The sequence below is a fragment of the Oncorhynchus clarkii genome, chromosome 6 (assembly GCF_045791955.1).
Source record: "Oncorhynchus clarkii lewisi isolate Uvic-CL-2024 chromosome 6, UVic_Ocla_1.0, whole genome shotgun sequence".
Classification (NCBI taxonomy): Eukaryota; Metazoa; Chordata; class Actinopteri; order Salmoniformes; family Salmonidae; genus Oncorhynchus; species Oncorhynchus clarkii.
In genome coordinates, this window is record NC_092152.1 from 63,484,176 (window position 1) to 63,502,759 (window position 18,584).

Genomic DNA, 18,584 nt, shown 5'->3' on the forward strand with positions numbered 1-18,584 from the left:
ATCTCCCCCACTAGGCAGCTAGTAACCTCCCCCCACTAGGCAGCTAGTAACCTCCCCCCACTAGGCAGCTAGTAATCTCCCCCCACTAGTAACCTCCACCCACTAGGCAGCTAGTAACCTCCCCCACTAGGCAGCTAGTAACCTCCCCCTACTAGTAACCTCCCCCACTAGTAACCTCCCCCTACTAGGCAGCTAGTAACCTCCCCTACTAGGCAGCTAGTAACCTCCCCCCACTAGGCAGCTAGTAACCTCTCCCCACTAGGCAGCTGGTAATCTCCCCCACTAGGCAGCTAGTAACCTCCCCCACTAGGCAGCTAGTAACCTCCCCCCACTAGGCAGCTAGTAACCTCTCCCCACTAGGCAGCTAGTAACCTCTCCCCACTAGGCAGCTAGTAACCTCTCCCCACTAGGCAGCTAGTAACCTCTCCCCACTAGGCAGCTAGTAACCTCTCCCCACTAGGCAGCTAGTAACCTCTCCCCACTAGGCAGCTAGTAACCTCTCCCCACTAGTAACCTCCCCCCACTACGCAGCTAGTAACCTCCCCCACTAGGCAGCTAGTAACCTCCCCTACTAGTAACCTCCCCCACTAGTAACCTCCCCCTACTAGGCAGCAATTAACCTCCCCTACTAGGCAGCTAGTAACCTCCCCCCACTAGGCAGCTAGTAACCTCTCCCCACTAGGCAGCTGGTAACCTCCCCCACTAGGCAGCTAGTAATCTCCCCCCACTAGGCAGCTAGTAACCTCTCCCCACTAGGCAGCTAGTAACCTCTCCCCACTAGGCAGCTAGTAACCTCTCCCCACTAGGCAGCTAGTAACCTCTCCCCACTAGGCAGCTAGTAACCTCTCCCCACTAGGCAGCTAGTAACCTCTCCCCACTAGGCAGCTAGTAACCTCTCCCCACTAGGCAGCTAGTAACCTCTCCCCACTAGGCAGCTAGTAACCTCCCCCCACTAGGCAGCTAGTAACCTCCCCCCGCTAGGCAGCTAGTCACCTCCCCCCACTAGGCAGCTAGTAACCTCTCCCCACTAGGCAGCTGGTAACCTCCCCCACTAGGCAGCTAGTAACCTCCCCCCGCTTGGCAGCTAGTAACCTCCCCCCGCTAGGCAGCTAGTAACCTCCCCCCACTAGGCAGCTAGTAACCTCTCCCCACTAGGCAGCTGGTAACCTCTCCCCACTAGGCAGCTGGTAACCTCCCCCACTAGGCAGCTAGTAACCTCCCCCCACTAGGCAGCTAGTAACCTCTCCCCACTAGGCAGCTAGTAACCTCCCCCACTAGGCAGCTAGTAACCTCCCCCCACTAGGCAGCTAGTAACCTCCCCCCACTAGGCAGCTAGTTATCTCCCCCCACTAGTAACCTCCCCCCACTAGGCAGCTAGTAACCTCCCCCACTAGGCAGCTAGTAACCTCCCCCACTAGGCAGCTAGTGACCTCCCCCACTAGGCAGCTAGTAATCTCCCCCCACTAGGCAGCTAGTAACCTCCCCCACTAGGCAGCTAGTAACCTCCCCCTACTAGTAACCTCCCCCACTAGTAACCTCCCCCTACTAGGCAGCAATTAACCTCCCCTACTAGGCAGCTAGTAACCTCCCCCCACTAGGCAGCTAGTAACCTCTCCCCACTAGGCAGCTGGTAACCTCCCCCACTAGGCAGCTAGTAATCTCTCCCCACTAGGCAGCTAGTAACCTCTCCCCACTAGGCAGCTAGTAACCTCTCCCCACTAGGCAGCTAGTAACCTCTCCCCACTAGGCAGCTAGTAACCTCTCCCCACTAGGCAGCTAGTAACCTCTCCCCACTAGGCAGCTAGTAACCTCTCCCCACTAGGCAGCTAGTAACCTCTCCCCACTAGGCAGCTAGTAACCTCCCCCCACTAGGCAGCTAGTAACCCCCCCCCCCCCCCCCCCCCCCCCCGCTAGGCAGCTAGTAACCTCCCCCCGCTAGGCAGCTAGTCACCTCCCCCCACTAGGCAGCTAGTAACCTCTCCCCACTAGGCAGCTGGTAACCTCCCCCACTAGGCAGCTAGTAACCTCCCCCCGCTTGGCAGCTAGTAACCTCCCCCCGCTAGGCAGCTAGTAACCTCCCCCCACTAGGCAGCTAGTAACCTCTCCCCACTAGGCAGCTGGTAACCTCTCCCCACTAGGCAGCTGGTAACCTCCAACACTAGGCAGCTAGTAACCTCCCCCCACTAGGCAGCTAGTAACCTCTCCCCACTAGGCAGCTAGTAACCTCCCCCACTAGGCAGCTAGTAACCTCCCCCCACTAGGCAGCTAGTAACCTCCCCCCACTAGGCAGCTAGTTATCTCCCCCCACTAGTAACCTCCCCCCACTAGGCAGCTAGTAACCTCCCCCACTAGGCAGCTAGTAACCTCCCCCACTAGGCAGCTAGTGACCTCCCCCACTAGGCAGCTAGTAATCTCCCCCCACTAGATAGCTAGTAACCTCCCCCCACTAGTAACCTCTCCCACTAGGCAGCTAGTAACCTCTCCCACTAGGCAGATAGTAACCTCCCTCCACTAGGCAGCTAGTAACCTCCCCCCACTAGGCAGCTAGTAACCTCCCCCACTAGTAACCTCCCCCACTCATGTAATGAGAATGGCGTGCACACACACACACACACACACACACACACACACACACACACACACACACACACACACACACACACACACACACACACACACACACACACACACACACACACACACACACACACACACACACACACACACACTGATGATGATTCTGTGACATTTAAGTTTAGCTGATAGGGAATCACAGGATGGATGACCTCATTTCTAAAGTTGCCAACGCCATCATATACGCACAGACAATCAGATTGAAAACAAACAGAATGTATGTCTTGCTGTAGAAAAATAAATTACTACAGTACTAGTCATCAAAGCACATGCAATGTCTGCTGTTTCAGCTTCAATGCATTTCTACACCTTTTTGATTCCTGACTGGGTCAGTTATGTTCCAAACCAGATTGGCTGTTAGAGCAGTTTCCTATTTCAGTTCTCATTTGACCAGAATAAAGAAAGGCCTGTACATAAGGTCCTCATCATGGTTCATAGGGCTTGATGGAAATTATACTCAGCCAGTGTTACAAGTAGTCACATGACTTTCCATCGGCTTTGCCCTTTGACATAAATGTCACATCACACAACATGAGTTTCCTTAATGTGGCAAATGAACGAAACACTTCTGTAAACAGAGAGCTTTATAGTCAGTTGTCATTTCAATCTAACATCAAAGAGATACAAGAAAGCAAAGGCTTCCTTTTATGCAATATCTGTTCAGAAACTCACAGGGGTATTTCTGTGTGTTTCAGTGACTGTCAGATATAACATTGAATCTATTTATGTGGTTTTATGGGGCAGGAATGTAATCTCTGCATGCCATGTAAAGGTTGACAGATAGGAGGAAAATATAACTTAGATGAGATGAAGAAACATGTTTTGACTAAGTTGTCCATATGTGAAACATGATTTACTTGTAGTTCTACTGCATGTCAGTTTGCTATGTTGTTCCATGTTAGTAGTGTCAAATCTTTCTACATTTCACAATGGTGTGAGTAGGCAACATATTTTGCACAGTAAATCCATTTTATTTGTTTGTTTACACAGAAAATATACAACCCACTTTAAGCGTTGTAGCTTGCTTTTTTTCTTGATTTGCCTTTAATCATCCTCTTCTTTTGTTTCCAACTGATCCCTGTTTGATTTGCTCCTATCTCCATCCCCTGGTCTCTCCATCCCCTTCCTCTTCCACTCTAACCCCTCTTCCACCCCCCTCCCCAATACACTTTTCCTCTCCAGCTGGGTTTGTGAAGTCGCCAATGTCTGAGACTAAGCTCACGCTGGACACCTTTGAGCTGTACTGCGACGTGATTGGTAACCCCACCCCCGAGATCCAGTGGTGGTACGCCGAGATCAATCGCGCCGACTCCTTCAAGCAGCTGTGGGACGGCGCCCGCAAGCGCCGCGTGTCCATCAACACGGCCTACGGCAACAACGGGGTGAGCGTGTTGGGCATCACGCGCCTCACGCTGGAGGACTCCGGGACCTACGAGTGCCGGGCCAGCAACAACCCACGGCGCAACGACCTGCGCCAAAACCCCGCCATCACCTGGATCCGAGCCCAGGCCACCATTTCGGTGCTGCAGAGTGAGTGGTCTATGTCCTGTAGTACCTAGCTGGTGAACAAACTAACAATCCCCTGCCTGTCCCACCACCACACTACATAAAAAAAAAAACTGAGTTCACACCTCCACCACAGCTGTCCCTGGCAACGACAAATAAAACAAAACACCAACCACCACCTTGTTATTTGTTCATTTAAAAGACTTGTCTTTGTTTTATTTTTCTGTATAAGAAATGGGAAGGCATTGTGTTTTATTTCCTCCTATAAGTACTGCCCTTTTGTGTTTTTGTTCTATTATGTTGGTAGCTCCTATGTGTTTCCTCCTCGCTATGCAGAATTTGAGGATTCTCAGAATTCCGTAGATTTCCTGCCTCTCCCAAAACCCTGAGCGTTTTGTTGTAGATCACCACAAACCCAGAAACCTCCCCTGTATCTGTCCACCTACCCCCTCTTTCCTCCCACACTAACCTCTCCTTCCCCACATACAGCCCATCCTGGCCGTTCTGGCCCTCTCCTCTGTCTCATGTGTCCTTCGACAGTTGTCCCGTTTCTTTCCTTATTCTCAAAAAAAACAAAACAATTCATCCATTTATTTCTGGATTTCTTTTGTGATTTGTGTTTTTCTCTTGCGTTGAGTGGGTTGTTTTATTCACTTCAAAGCCCGGTGAAATTCTGCCCTGTCTGCACCATGTACTCTAGGCATCGCTGCACTTTGAAGTTGTGCCGCTTATTTTAGTGGGGAAGGTGTAGATGGGACGTAAGAAGACAAGGAGGGAGCTGTCCAGGTGTAAAGCGTGCCCTTGTTTTACACATGACTCACCCTAATCCAATAAAGGACAGAACCCAGTGTGGTTCTTAAATGTATTTTTTCCTTTCTAGATTTGAGAGAGCTGGTTTCATTGCTGCAGCAGACAGTCTCTCTCTGGAGTCGCCTGTGTACTGTATGACCTTGTACCTTCTTAGCCAGTATTAAGTGTTTGAGCATGAATCAGTAATGACATTATATCCTCTACCCTCTCTGCTGTATTGCATACAAACATTCAAACACACTGAATCACAACTGGACCCTTTAAATGCGTGCACGCTCCATTGAGTGCCCAGCCCATTGGAGCACAGCGAAATATGGAATGTTGTTAGTCACAGCCATGCAGCCAGAAACTCTCAGAGGTTTACTACAGGAGTCAGCTCCTTCATCTCCTGAGCATTACCTACTGATCTGTCTGTCTTACACAGTGTTTACCGTGCTGTTGGACTACTGTCTGACTGCATGTGCACACTCACACCCATTACACTTCATTCCACCAGCTGGCTTGAGACGTGGACAGTCGGCCTACAGTAGATATCTTAGTTTACTGGTGGTAGAAATGTGTCCATCATTAGGCTAACATGAAATTGGTCAAATCAATGTTTTCTTATTCAAAAGACACATTAATTCCTAAAAAGAGCAGACATTCGTTCCTAAAAAGAGCAGACATTCGTTCCTAAAAAGAGCAGACATTCCTTCCTAAAAAATCTGTACATGTTCTAATAATTGAGTCAGACCTTTTGTCATCCAATATATTCTGTCATTACTGAGTGTCAACGTTCTTGTTAGAGACATGTGTGTATATAACATGTATACAACAGGCTATACACACTGAACCAAAGGAGACGATAATGTATAGTTATTCGGGAATGTTTTCAAATATGTGCTTGTCTTGTTTTAACCGTTTCATGTGTGATTGTGCGTAGATCTGGAGATCTATTCCAAAGTCAAGGCCATTTTAAAAAATTAACTTAATATTGTTACTACATTTGTAATAAACTCCTTAGCTTAGGTAACAATTTAATCAACAGTGTACTTAATTGCACTAAACTAACTCATCTATACAGGCCTATACAGGGGGGGGGGGGGGGGGGGGGGGTTGGCTCAACATACCAATCAAGTGGGCAAACATCCTCCCTCTGTCAGCAAGAAATAGCCATTACTGGCACCATCCTCTAGGACTGTATGCAGGTCATAATGGAATAAAATATACTACACTGTTATGAGTGGGTAACAGTATCAATGTAATGATGCTTTTACAATCCTAGACAGAGGTGGCCACGTGGGTCAGTGCCTGTGTGCTGTGCATGACATCACAGATTCATTCTCTTTTTGAGCAGGTGTCCTACAAATGACCTTCTTCTGAGCTGAGAAAACCTCCCATGGAAAACACTGTGCCTTTAATGCCTAATTGCAAATTTCTTGAATGAACTTTTTCTGTGTAGTCTGTGTATATTCCCAGGATGCCACACTATGTGGGCTGAGAGACCTGAATAGGGGTTCTGAAGCAGAGAGAGAGAAGGGGAGACAGAGAGATAGAGAGCGAGAGGGAGGGGGAGAGAGCCATAGAGTGAGAGAGGGTGAGAGAGAGAGAGAGAGAGAGAGGAGAAAGAGTGAGAGAGAGAGGGGGAAAAAGATAGAGAAGGAGAGCAATAGCGAGAGATTTCCCTCTAGCTATTGGGTATACAGAACTGCAGGAGTAGGTGCCATGAATGCTAATATAAGTCACTAGCCAGGACCCAGAGACTTTCCCCTCCCATCCTCTACTAGGAGGTTTGTAGTAGCAGCCAATAGTAAGATTATTATGCTCCTCTCCCTGGGGTTGTGTGGTTGCCATGGCTGGCTGCCGTGGGGGAGGGAGGGAGGGAGTGAGAGGAGCTTCCTCACTACCCAAGACTGCCTGCCTGCCTGTGCTCTCTGATGACACATCCTGCTTGAGCCTCCCTCTATGTCCTTGAGAAATGGACCCTTGGGTTGCTCTGTTAACAAATACACTAAATTAATATACTAGTAAAGAGCTAGTGGTTGTTATAGTGTAGTGCAGCAGTAGTCAAGCTGATGTTCATCTCATTTTTGTCTGCCACGATTATACAGTATACTTTGTCCTCTTCTGTTTAGCTATTGGTTATACTTCCACCCAATAGGTTTGCTAAAGATTATAACTTATTCACTTCCTGGTTTTGGTTTGAATGACATGACAGCAGTTATTTGGAAGATAGTCATTGGACTGAAAACATGTATGTTGTTCAAATTTCCCTCATACATTCAACCTCATAGTTGTATAATCTCACGATAATTTCAAGGTTACATCACTCTTTTCGTATCCAAGTGCCTTCCTGAATCAATTTAGACTGTTTAAAAGATATAGTAAACCAAACCTTGTTGCTGTCAATATCAAATTGAGTTCTACTGTATGAATTAGATAATACAGTTAGGTTCAGGAAGTTATCAAGTGCCAGTGGTTCCAAACCAAAGATGCTTTGGTGCTGGTCATCACCTTAAAGCTCATTACTTCCTAGACTCCAGGTAGCCTAGCGGGTAAGCGTGTTGGGCCACTAACCAAAAGGTTGTCGGTCAAAATCCCTATAACGACTAGTTTAAAAATCTGCCGATGTGACCTATATGCACCTGTAAGTTGCTCTGGATAAGAGTGTCTGCTAAACCGTAAATGTAGTGTCAATATGATTATCATCTCAAAATGGGAGCGGGAACAACAGAGCTACTGTAGGTCTGTAAGGAGACTAATCATAATTTTTTTGCAGACTTCATTTTGTGAGGATATTTTAATTTTTTAAATATTTTTAAGTCCATCTTTTGTACGGTAACAACAGAACCAAAGACAGATACAGGGTTTAGTGTTGCAGGTATTTTCCTGCCGCTCCATGTTGTGTTTCTTTATGTATTTGTGTTGTTGTTGTCTTCTGTTCCGGCCCCAACTCCCACGCACGTCCCCCACCCAGTCTGTGTGTGGGGAATAGTTAGTATAGTTACAGTTCTGCTATAGTGTTGAGCCCCAATTCAATGATAAGGGGTTGCTGTCTCTCTGTGTGTTTCAGAGCCCAAGATCAATGCGTCAGATCAGATCATCCTACCCTCGGAGACCAAAGGGCCCCCTGTCACCCTGCAGTGTAACCTGACCAACGCCCACGAAGGCCAACAAGAGAGCTTCTGGATGAAGAACGGAGTGGAGATCGCAGACACACGGAACGAGCAGAAGAACACAGAGTACATGTGAGTCCTTACTTATTCTGTAGTTCTCTTACTAGAGCATTCAACAAAGCCTTTCTAATTGTCACACAGACTATCAACACTAAGACCAATCACCCTGAGATGGAAATAAGAACCATGTTGCCAAGTCCTTTAGTGAAAACAGTTGTTGGGCAGCCCCATCCCTCGCAGGGCATAGCCATCAGAGCAGCCTCTGAGCTTAGAGCAGAGCAACCAGCCCCTGTACTGCACAACACCCCCATAGACATCTCCCAGACTCTCCCCAGCCAGGCGCGGACAGCTACATGAGGAGACTGCTGGGCAGCTCCTTTCCTGTCACATTACATCTCAGTACTCTACTAATGACTGACCCCAGAACAGACAACCCTGTGCTAACCTCTCCTCTCTCCTGGCTGCCTAACACACAGCACAGTGCTAACAATGAACATTAAGGACTTCCACACAACATGCATCATTGGGTGATGCATCATTGGGTGATGTATCATTGGGTGATGCATCATTGGGTGATGCATCATTGGGTGATGTATCATTGGGTGATGCATCATTGGGTGATGCATCATTGGGTGATGTATCATTGGGTGATGCATCATTGGGTGATGCATCATTGGGTGATGCATCATTGGGTGATGCATCATTGGGTGATGCATCATTGGGTGATGTATCATTGGGTGATATATCATTGGATGATGTATCATTGGGTGATATATCATTGGATGATGTATCATTGGGTGATGTACAATGATAGACAACAAAATTAGAGAAAATTAGTATTGTCTTTGCATACATGTTATTTTTGACTGAGCTAAAGTTATGAAGTAACTGATATTTTGTGATTTGTTGCAGAATCAAGAAACCAAGGTCAGACGACGCAGGGGAGTACATGTGTGTTTACACGTTTGAAACGGCTCCCAACGCCAACGCCACTATTGAGGTAAAAGGTAAGACTCTTTCGACCAGCAGATCTCACTCACGGTATAAACAAATGACAGATACAATGTTGATTTTTATAATTAACCTCCACTTTAATCAATACTGTCACTTGACTCTCTGCCATAACTAAGACTGAGAGATAAAGTTCTCCTATGAGGGATCTGATGGATAACACAATCTAGAGCTACTTCCTGTGAACAGATCCCCTTCCAGTGACAGACATTGAGATGTTGGTCTGGTGATGTATTGTGGTGTTGACAGGCTGGCCTCTGGAGGCTGCTGTCACTTACTAAGAGGACAGGGCAGGACAGGCCAGCTGAAGGGAGGGACAGAGTCCTGTCTTCTATGCTCTCTCTGGGAAGTCGATTCACACAGACACGCCTTCCTTCAGGCTAGTGTCTTCTCTGTACATACTGGTCTAACAGTGACTTACTTGATTTATTTTTATTAGCCAGATTCTTATTAAGATTATCAGTCATTTTGCACCAGTTACCACATATACAGTGGGGCAAAAAAGTATTTAGTCAGCCACCAATTGTGCAAGTTCTCCCACTTAAAAAGATGAGAGAGGCCTGTAATTTTCATCATAGGTACACTTCAACTATGACAGACAAAATTAGGGGAAAAAATTCCAGAAAATCACATTGTAGGATTTTTATTTGCAAATTATAGTGGAAAATAAGTATTTGGTCACCTACAAACAAGCAAGATTTCTGGCTCTCACAGACCTGTAACTTCTTCTTTAAGAGGCTCCTCTGTCTTCCACTTGTTACCTGTATTAATGGCACCTGTTTGAACTTGTTATCAGTATAAAAGACACCTGTCCACAACCTCAAACAGCCACACTCCAAACTCCACTATGGCCAAGACCAAAGAGCTGTGAAAGGACACCCGAAACAAAATTGTAGACCTGCACCAGGCTGGGAAGACTGAATCTGCAATAGGTAAGCAGCTTGGTTTGAAGAAATCAACTGTGGGAGCAATTATTAGGAAATGGAAGACATACAAGACCACTGATAATCTCCTTCGATCTGGGGCTCCACGCAAGATCTCACCCCGTGGGGTCAAAATGATCACAAGAACGGTGAGCAAAAATCCCAGAACCACACAGGGGGACTTAGTGAATGACCTGCAGAGAGCTGGGACCAAAGTAACAAAGCCTACCATCAGTAACACACTACGCCGCCAGGGACTCAAATCCTGCAGTGCCAGACGTGTCCCCCTGCTTAAGCCAGTACATGTCCAGGCCCGTCTGAAGTTTGCTAGAGAGCATTTGCATGATCCAGAAGAAGATTGGGAGAATGTCATATGGTCAGATGAAACCAAAATATAACTTTTTGGTAAAAACTCAACTCGTCGTGTTTGGAGGACAAAGAATGCTGAGTTGCATCCAAAGAACACCATACCTACTGTGAAGCATGGGGGTGGAAACATCATGCTTTGGGGCTGTTTTTCTGCAAAGGGACCAGGACGACTGATCCGTGTAAAGGAAAGAATGAATGGGGCCATGTATCGTGAGATTTTGAGTGAAAACCTCCTTCCATCAGCAAGTGCATTGAAGATGAAACGTGGCTGGGTCTTTCAGCATGACAATGATCCCAAACACACCACCCGGGCAACGAAGGAGTGGCTTCGTAAGAAGCATTTCAAGGTCCTGGAGTGGCCTAGCCAGTCTCCACATCTCAACCCCATAGAAAATCTTTGGAGGGAGTTGAAAGTCTGTGTTGCCCAGCAACAGCCCCAAAACATCACTGCTCTAGAGGAGATCTGCATGGAGGAATGGGCCAAAATACCAGCAACAGTGTGTGAAAACCTTGTGAAGACTTACAGAAAACATTTGACCTCTGTCATTGCCAACAAAGGGTATATAACAAAATATTGAGATAAACTTTTGTTATTGACCAAATACTTATTTTCCACCATAATTTGCAAATAAATTCATTAAAAATCCTACAATGTGATTTTCTGGATTTTTTTCTAATTTTGTCTGTCATAGTTGAAGTGTACCTATGATGAAAATGACAGGCCTCTCTCATCTTTTTAAGTGGGAGAACTTGCACAATTGGTGGCTGACTAAATACTTTTTTTGCCCCACTGTAATTGGCGGAGGATCAAGGGTATCGTATTTGTGTCGTATTTGTTATATTTTTAAGGGTAACCATGATGATAATTAGTGATAATGTGTCAATTAATGTGGCTTATTCTGTACTGTAGATGTTGGATAACATTGTTTCACATTTGAATGCACATATTAAACTATTAGGATCATTAATTGACGTGAAAGACACTTTTAGAAAAACTGACACCCTAGCGAGATAAACTCAGCAAAAAAATAAATGTACTCACTGTCAACAGCGTTTATTTTCAGCACACTTAAGATGTGTAAATATGTGTATAACGAGATTCAGCAACTGAGACATAAACTGAAGAAGTTCCACAGACATGTGACTAACAGAATTGGAATAATGTGTCCCTGAACAAAAAAAGTAACAATCAGTATCTGGTGTGGCCACCAGCTGCATTAAGTATCGCAGTGCATCTCCTCCTCATGGACTGCACCAGATTTGACAGATCTTGTGGTGAGATGTTACCCCACTCTTCCACCAGGGCACCTGCAAGTTCCCGGACATTTCTAGGGGGAATGGCCCTAGCCCTCACCCTCCAATCCAACAGGTCCCAGACGTGCTCAATGGGATTGAGATCTGGGCTCTTCGCTGGCCAGAACACTGACATTCCTGTCTTGCAGGAAATCACGCACAGAACGAGCAGTATGGCTGGTGACATTGTCATGCTGGAGGGTCATGTCAGGATGAGCCTGCAGGTAGGGTACCACATGAGGGAGGAGGATGTCTTCCCTGTAACGCACAACGTTGAGATTGCCTGCAATGACAATTAGCGCAGTTGTCATTGATGATGTGACACACCGCCCCAGACCATGACGGACCCTCCACCTCCAAATTGATCCCGCTCCAGAGTACAGGCCTCGGTGTAACGCTCATCCCTTCGACAATAAACGCAAATCCGACCATCACCCCTGGTGAGACAAAACCGTAACTCGTCAGTGAAGAGCACTTTTTGCCAGTCCTGTCTGGTCCAGCCACGGTAGATTTGTGCACATAGGCAACGTTGTTTCCTGTGATGTCTGGTGAGGACCTGCCTTACAACAGGCCTACAAGCCCTCAGTCCAGCCTCTCTCAGCCTATTGCAGACAGTCTGAGCACTGATGGAGGGATTGTGCGTTCCTGGTGTAACTGGGGCAGTTGTTGTTGCCATCCTGTACCTGTCCCACAGGTGTGATGTTCGGATGTACCGATCCTGTGCAGGTGTTGTTACACGTGGTCTGCCACTGCGAGGACGATCAGCTGTCCGTCCTGTCTCCCTGTAGCGCTGTCTTAGGCGTCTCACAGTACGAACATTGCAATTTATTTCCCTGGCCACATCTGCAGTCCTCATGCCTCCTTGCAGCATGCCTAAGGCACGTTCACGCAGATGAGCAGGGACCCTGGGCATCTTTCTTTTGGTATTTTTGAGTCTGTAGAAGACCTCTTTAGTGTCAAAAGTTTTCATAACTGTGACCTTAATTTCCTACCGTCTGTAAGCTGTTAGTGTCTTAACGACCGTTCCACAGGTGCATGTTCATTAATTGTTTATGGTTCATTGAACAAGCATGGGAAACAGTGTTTAAACCCTTTACAATGAAGCTCTGTGAAGTTATTTTGATTTTTACAAATTTTCTTTGAAAGACAGGGTCCTGAAAATGGGACGTTTCTTTTTTTGCAGTTTAAAAGTTAACAGCTCACCCTTGAAGTGAAATAAGGGATTTTCCTCTGGGTGAGAAAGGACTTGCAAAACCCTGTTCTAGAGAAGCTTGCCTACATGTACAGTGCTTAAGCCAATTTGCTGTGACATTGCTATGATTATGCATACTGAGCTTGCCATTGATTGTTATGCCTGCTGTGGCTGTATTAAGCGCTAGCTTCCTGCGAGGTTGGTTGGTTGCGTAACGCGGGTGATGACCGTGTATGCTCTGCAGCTTCCTCCAGCCTGAGAGATGACAGGCCTCATCTCCAATCAAACCTCAGCGTCCTGACCCTAGGGCCGTGTGAAGGGAGGGAGGCAGGCAGGGAGGCTTGCTGCTCCTGGCTGTTAGAGCCTGCACAACACACTGTTTCCTGGACATACAAACACCATGACAGCACTGCCTTTCAACATTATTGTTTACTGTCAGGAAGTATTGACTGAATTGTTGACAGACGCTGTTAGTCGTATTTGGGATGCTGATGTCTTGGTTTGGAGGAAGCATGGACATGACAATTGTTTTTGAGATAGATTTAGATACCTTTGCAGGCTTTCCTGTTAATTGTTACAGTTAAGGACCGATTGAGGAATAGACTCAATAAAAACTACAGAGAATGATCATTCTAAGCAGAAATACATGATAGTTCTAACCAATTGCATCCAATTAGTCTTGCCCTGCCTTATACTATGGCACTGAGTCCCATACCATTGAACCCATACTCGGTCGTACCACCAGGTCCCATACATTAAGCATGGTAGAGGGGCCGAGCCTGTGTGCTCTCTGCTCCTGGCAGCTGAGCTCTGAGCTCCCCCCAGCTCCCCCCGGCTGCAGTGTCCTTGGCGCTCCCATCTCTCCAGCTCTCAGCTCAGAGCAGGCAACAGATGGAGGCTTGTGTGATGGTGGTGTGGGATTAAGGTTCAGAATCCGCTCCCAGCCATTTGTAATGGCAGGACTTTGTTATCTACGATGATACAATAAGCTGCTGTCCTGAGCATGCATATTTTGCGCATCCCAATTATCTTTTGTATTTTTATATTTCCGATTTTTTGCTTTGCTACCCATGCATTTTTTAAAGGGATAATGCCACACATTAATTTAATCAAATCAATTATGAATTTTACAGATCTAGATTTTTTTTTAATCAACTGCACGGTACAGGCCTACAGGATAATGTGTCATATAATTCTTTATACCATGGCATTGTTGAATACTTGTTTCTGATTGGCTTGAAGGGCATTCTAGAGCGTGCATTATTTCTTTATAAAGTACAATATATCAGCAGAGTAGAATTCAATGGCTATAGTACTTACATGTTCTATGTTTGAGCTGCTTTTGAAAACAAAAGTCGAATTGAAAACATTATTGGCATTGTTTAATTCAATTTTCATAATAGCAAGCTAGGACTGATGGTTTGGTTAGTAAACTTGCTAGCTGTTTCAGTGGATGTTGAACACATTTCTTCCTGAAAATTAACACATTTCTAGCAGTAAATGTGTTCAATTATAACCATGGTATGCAAGGGATAATCAACTCGGGGCTCTATGCGTCACATGGAAAATAATGCAACTTCGTGGAAGGTTAGTTCCACTCTACACGATCATCAACTTTGAGCTCAAATGCTCTTTAAATTCAGTGGAGAGATGGGAGGTATCAAAAACAGTAAATCGAAATGGGACCTAATCGCCTCTTCCAGATAGGCCACCAGAAGTTGCCTCTTTTCAATATATTTCTGACTCACAGGCAGACAGACACATCCACACAGCAGCACTGTAGCTCAATAATCACACAAGCTGCTGGGGGTGTGAAATGGAAGATTTCTGCCAGTTTTGGCGCCACTCAGAGGGCAGTCAGTCTCCATGCTGTCAGTCCGTCACAGTGGAAGTGAGCTGGGGATAACGAAGACGGAGATAAACGTGGCCCCTCCCCCACTAGCCAGAGAGCACGTGTTCACCATAGTTACAGTAGGAAGGATGATGTCACTTTGAGCTCAAGCCACTGCTGCTCAATCATCCTCCACGACAACGGTCACCGCGTGCTGCAGAAAACGCTGCAGCACCAGGCCAGCTTCTCCACTGATCCTGCTTAATTGCATGGAAGGAATTACCGTAATTTCAAGGATTAGCAAAAGGCTGTGGCAGTTGTCTCCCGGCTCCAGAGCCGAATTAAACAGACGATTCTGTCTGAAAACCCAGGGTGTTGCTGGGTTGGAGAATTTCACCTTTGAGAAAATCTGTCAGTCATTCATTGACTGGCGTCTATGAACTGAAACTCTGCAAGATATGTAGGCCTACACCTCCAAAAGGCAGACTTGGAAGTAAGCCGAAGCAAACCATGAGCTCTACCTTTTAAAGAAACTTGGCAATTGAATAAAACAGCTAAATGTGTCCCTGCCTCGATCACTGTGGTGATAAAGCACTGATTCCAGTGTAGGTCCATCTCCAGGGAAGTCAGTGCCTCACAGCTAAATCACGTAACAATTACCCAAATCCTTTCTTAATTTACCATCACTTTCATGTACATCCTAATGTTAGTTACCATAATCAAAATAGGTCCCGACAGATTTAACTATATTCTGATGTCTTGTTATTTAGAGAAGCCGATGAAGAACACCTTTGACACAAATATGGAACGTCTTGCATAAAATTTTGAATTTTTATTCAAATGCATTTCACTCCCTTTTCCCCTTGTTTTAGCGGCACCTGAGATCACGGGCCACAAGCGCAGTGACAATAAGAACGAGGGGCAGAGTGCTCTGTTGTACTGTAAGTCTGTGGGCTACCCCTTTCCCATCTGGACATGGCGTAAACTGGATGGCTCAAACTACATGGTACGTGTCCTCTTCCTTGGCTCTATATAATGCTAGATCAGGGGTTCCCAAACTTTCTTAGCCCACGACCCCATTTTGATATCTGAACATTATCAGATATCAAAGCCAATTGTTTACTTTTTTATTTGGGGCTATGGCAGTCAATTGAAAATGATTCTGGCATAAAGTATCTTATCTCACCACCACTAATGAAATGGGTGTGCTTGATGAATGTCGTGGCGGAGCTTCTCAAAGTCAGGGGGCGTGGTCGACAGTGCGCACCTCATCTCTGCTGTCACATCCAACCTGGATCAATATTTGGTTATAATGCAGACGAGAGAATTGACGGTGCTTTCAAATCGACTGGGAACTCTGAAAAATACGAGGTCAAATCATGAAGTCAGTGATGTTCAGGTTGGAAAGTCAGAGCTCAAGAAAGAGGCCCGAGTTGCCGAGTTCGAATTCCCAATTGAATGACCGTTCAAAATTATTTTTACCAGTCGGAGCTCATTTTTTTCAGAGTTCACAGTTTTCTTGAACGCACTGAAGTCGGAAGTCAGAGATTTCCAAGTTCCCAGTTGTTTTGAACGCGGCATTAATGCTCAGAGGGAGACGGTAGGGTATTATTCCCTTTGAGTCGGAAACCAAAACTCCTCCGTAGTGACCCGTGAATGCATTTGGTCACAAGACAGTTCAATCAGCTGTTCGATTTCACACCGGCATGTCAACTGAGCCAGAATCACAGTCAAACGGATTAGGAAGTAGGTCGCAAAGTGCTCTTCCAAGCTTTGGAGGTGAGCAGGCATCACTCGTGTGGTATACTTACTGATGCTGTTTTCTGTTAGAAACATGCACAGCGAAGGGAAGGGGGGCATGGTTTGCTTTTGAAAGACTCTCTCTCCAATAAGAATTATTTCCTCTGAATCCACTGATTCGGTCACTCATCTGTAGAAGGATTTTGTATTTCCCCTGCATGCTTGTGTTCAATTTGGTCAGTTTCCAAAATACGTCTGTTACATATGCAAGGAGACATTTTATTTTCATTACACAAAGTCAATCATGTCATTTTTGTTTGTGAATGACAACCAAATAGAACCCTGTCAGGCTCTGATCCCATATCTCCACATGGTGGATGTGGTTTGATGTATACTGAACAAAAATATAAACACAACATGTAAAGTGTTTGTCCGATGTTTATGAGCTGAAATAAAAGACCCCAGAAAGTGTCCATATGCACAAAAAGCGTATTTCTCTCAAATGCCAAGATAATCCACATTCAAGACACATTCATAACTAGAGGGCAGAGGCCTGTCTGTTTTTCGTCGATATAGCTACGCAGCACACTGAACATCCCCTGTGCCGTTTCATGCTCGGGAATCGTGAGGCAGAACAAGATGTCCTCGTGAATAGCATCCCCTGACATGTATAGCCAACAAAACTCATCCATGGGCATCTCGGCCCTCACAGCTAGCGTCCATTTAGAGAGCATTAGCTGGGAAGTTTTTGAGTTGTACAGTCAGTTTTCTCTTGATTACTAGCAAAAGCATAACATCTTTAGCAGTGTTATCTGACAAAGGTATTGATGTGAGTTTCTGTGCCTCTGCCTCCCCACACATTGTTTTCACCATATCAATTGTAGCCGGTAATATCAGAGTCTCTGCAATAGTGTGTGGTTTCATAGCGTAGCGAGCCTAGTCATTCACCGTGGGAATGATTCAAGTGCAACAGTCAAGTGCAGCCTTTTCCCATGATCTAAGGGGGCTGGCTCTCTGGTTGAATTTTAGAATTCAATCATTTTCATTTAGATTAAGGTTAACCACATCAAAAAATGATTTTGAGATACAAAGATAATATTATAATATCCATATTTTTTTGGGTCCATACATTTTTTTCCCCCCAGGATTTAAAAAATTCTCCCACGACCCCATTTTCATATCAGGTGAACCCGCATGGACCCTAGTTTGCGAACCGGTGTGCTAAACTACTGTGATAACTGTCTGGAATGTGATCATAAAATTGTCTGTAACATATAAATCATTGATATGCTAATTTACCCTCCTCTAGGAAATCGATAACTCCTCTGGCCGCTTCTTCATCACCAACAAAGACAACTACACAGAGCTGAACATCGTCAACCTGAACCGCACCTCGGACCCTGGTGAATACCAGTGCAATGCTACTAACCACATTGGCACCAAGTCCATGTCGTCCATCCTGCGAGTGCGCAGCCACCTGGCACCCCTCTGGCCCTTCCTGGGGGTGCTAGCAGAGATCATCATCCTGGTGGTCATCATCGTAGTGTATGAAAAACGCAAGAGGCCAGACGATGTGTTGGACGGTAAGACAACGTTAAATATAGTATTATATTGTATCTCTTTGGGGAGACAGATAACCTCTCGCCATGTTGTCATCGTCAGGCCTGTTTGATTATTATACTGGTCAGCGTTACTGGATGCTGTCATTGAAATGACTGTACAGTACGTTACCTTAACAGGAAAAGGGGTTATCGATCTCAACTTAAAGAGAGCAACATGCTAACAGCGGCTGGGAGTATGTACTGATTCAAGCAGTACTTGTGGCCATGGGGTAAAATCAGGGAGGAAGAGGGAATTATGACCCAGGAAATAGGCTGCTGTTCCTGGAACAATACAAAGACATTCTCACTCCAGTTAAACAATGATTCAAATATCTGATTATGGGGCTGCACTCGGCTAGAAGTTCAACAGCCATCAAGAACCAATTTAAACAGGGTTCCTCTACCATCAGCACACACATTAATTACATTGTTACCAAGTGAACATGTTGCGGAGGCTATAAACATGGTGCTGAATATTCATGACGCTGACTCTGCTGTGTTAGCAGTAGCAGCGGAGAC

At 45.7% G+C, this 18,584-nt stretch overlaps 1 protein-coding gene across 2 annotated transcripts in view; it reads left to right on the forward strand.

The window, feature by feature from the left end:
* The window catches only part of LOC139411419 (neuroplastin-like), a 48,051-nt gene that overhangs the window by 12,521 nt on the left and 16,946 nt on the right, over window positions 1-18,584 (forward strand). For both annotated transcript variants that reach the window (XM_071157754.1, XM_071157756.1), the window contains exons 2-6: window positions 3,817-4,164; window positions 8,003-8,177; window positions 9,018-9,112; window positions 15,597-15,730; window positions 17,774-18,047. In XM_071157754.1, coding sequence (XP_071013855.1) covers window positions 3,817-4,164; window positions 8,003-8,177; window positions 9,018-9,112; window positions 15,597-15,730; window positions 17,774-18,047 — 1,026 coding nt within the window. The remainder of the gene's footprint in view (window positions 1-3,816; window positions 4,165-8,002; window positions 8,178-9,017; window positions 9,113-15,596; window positions 15,731-17,773; window positions 18,048-18,584) is intronic.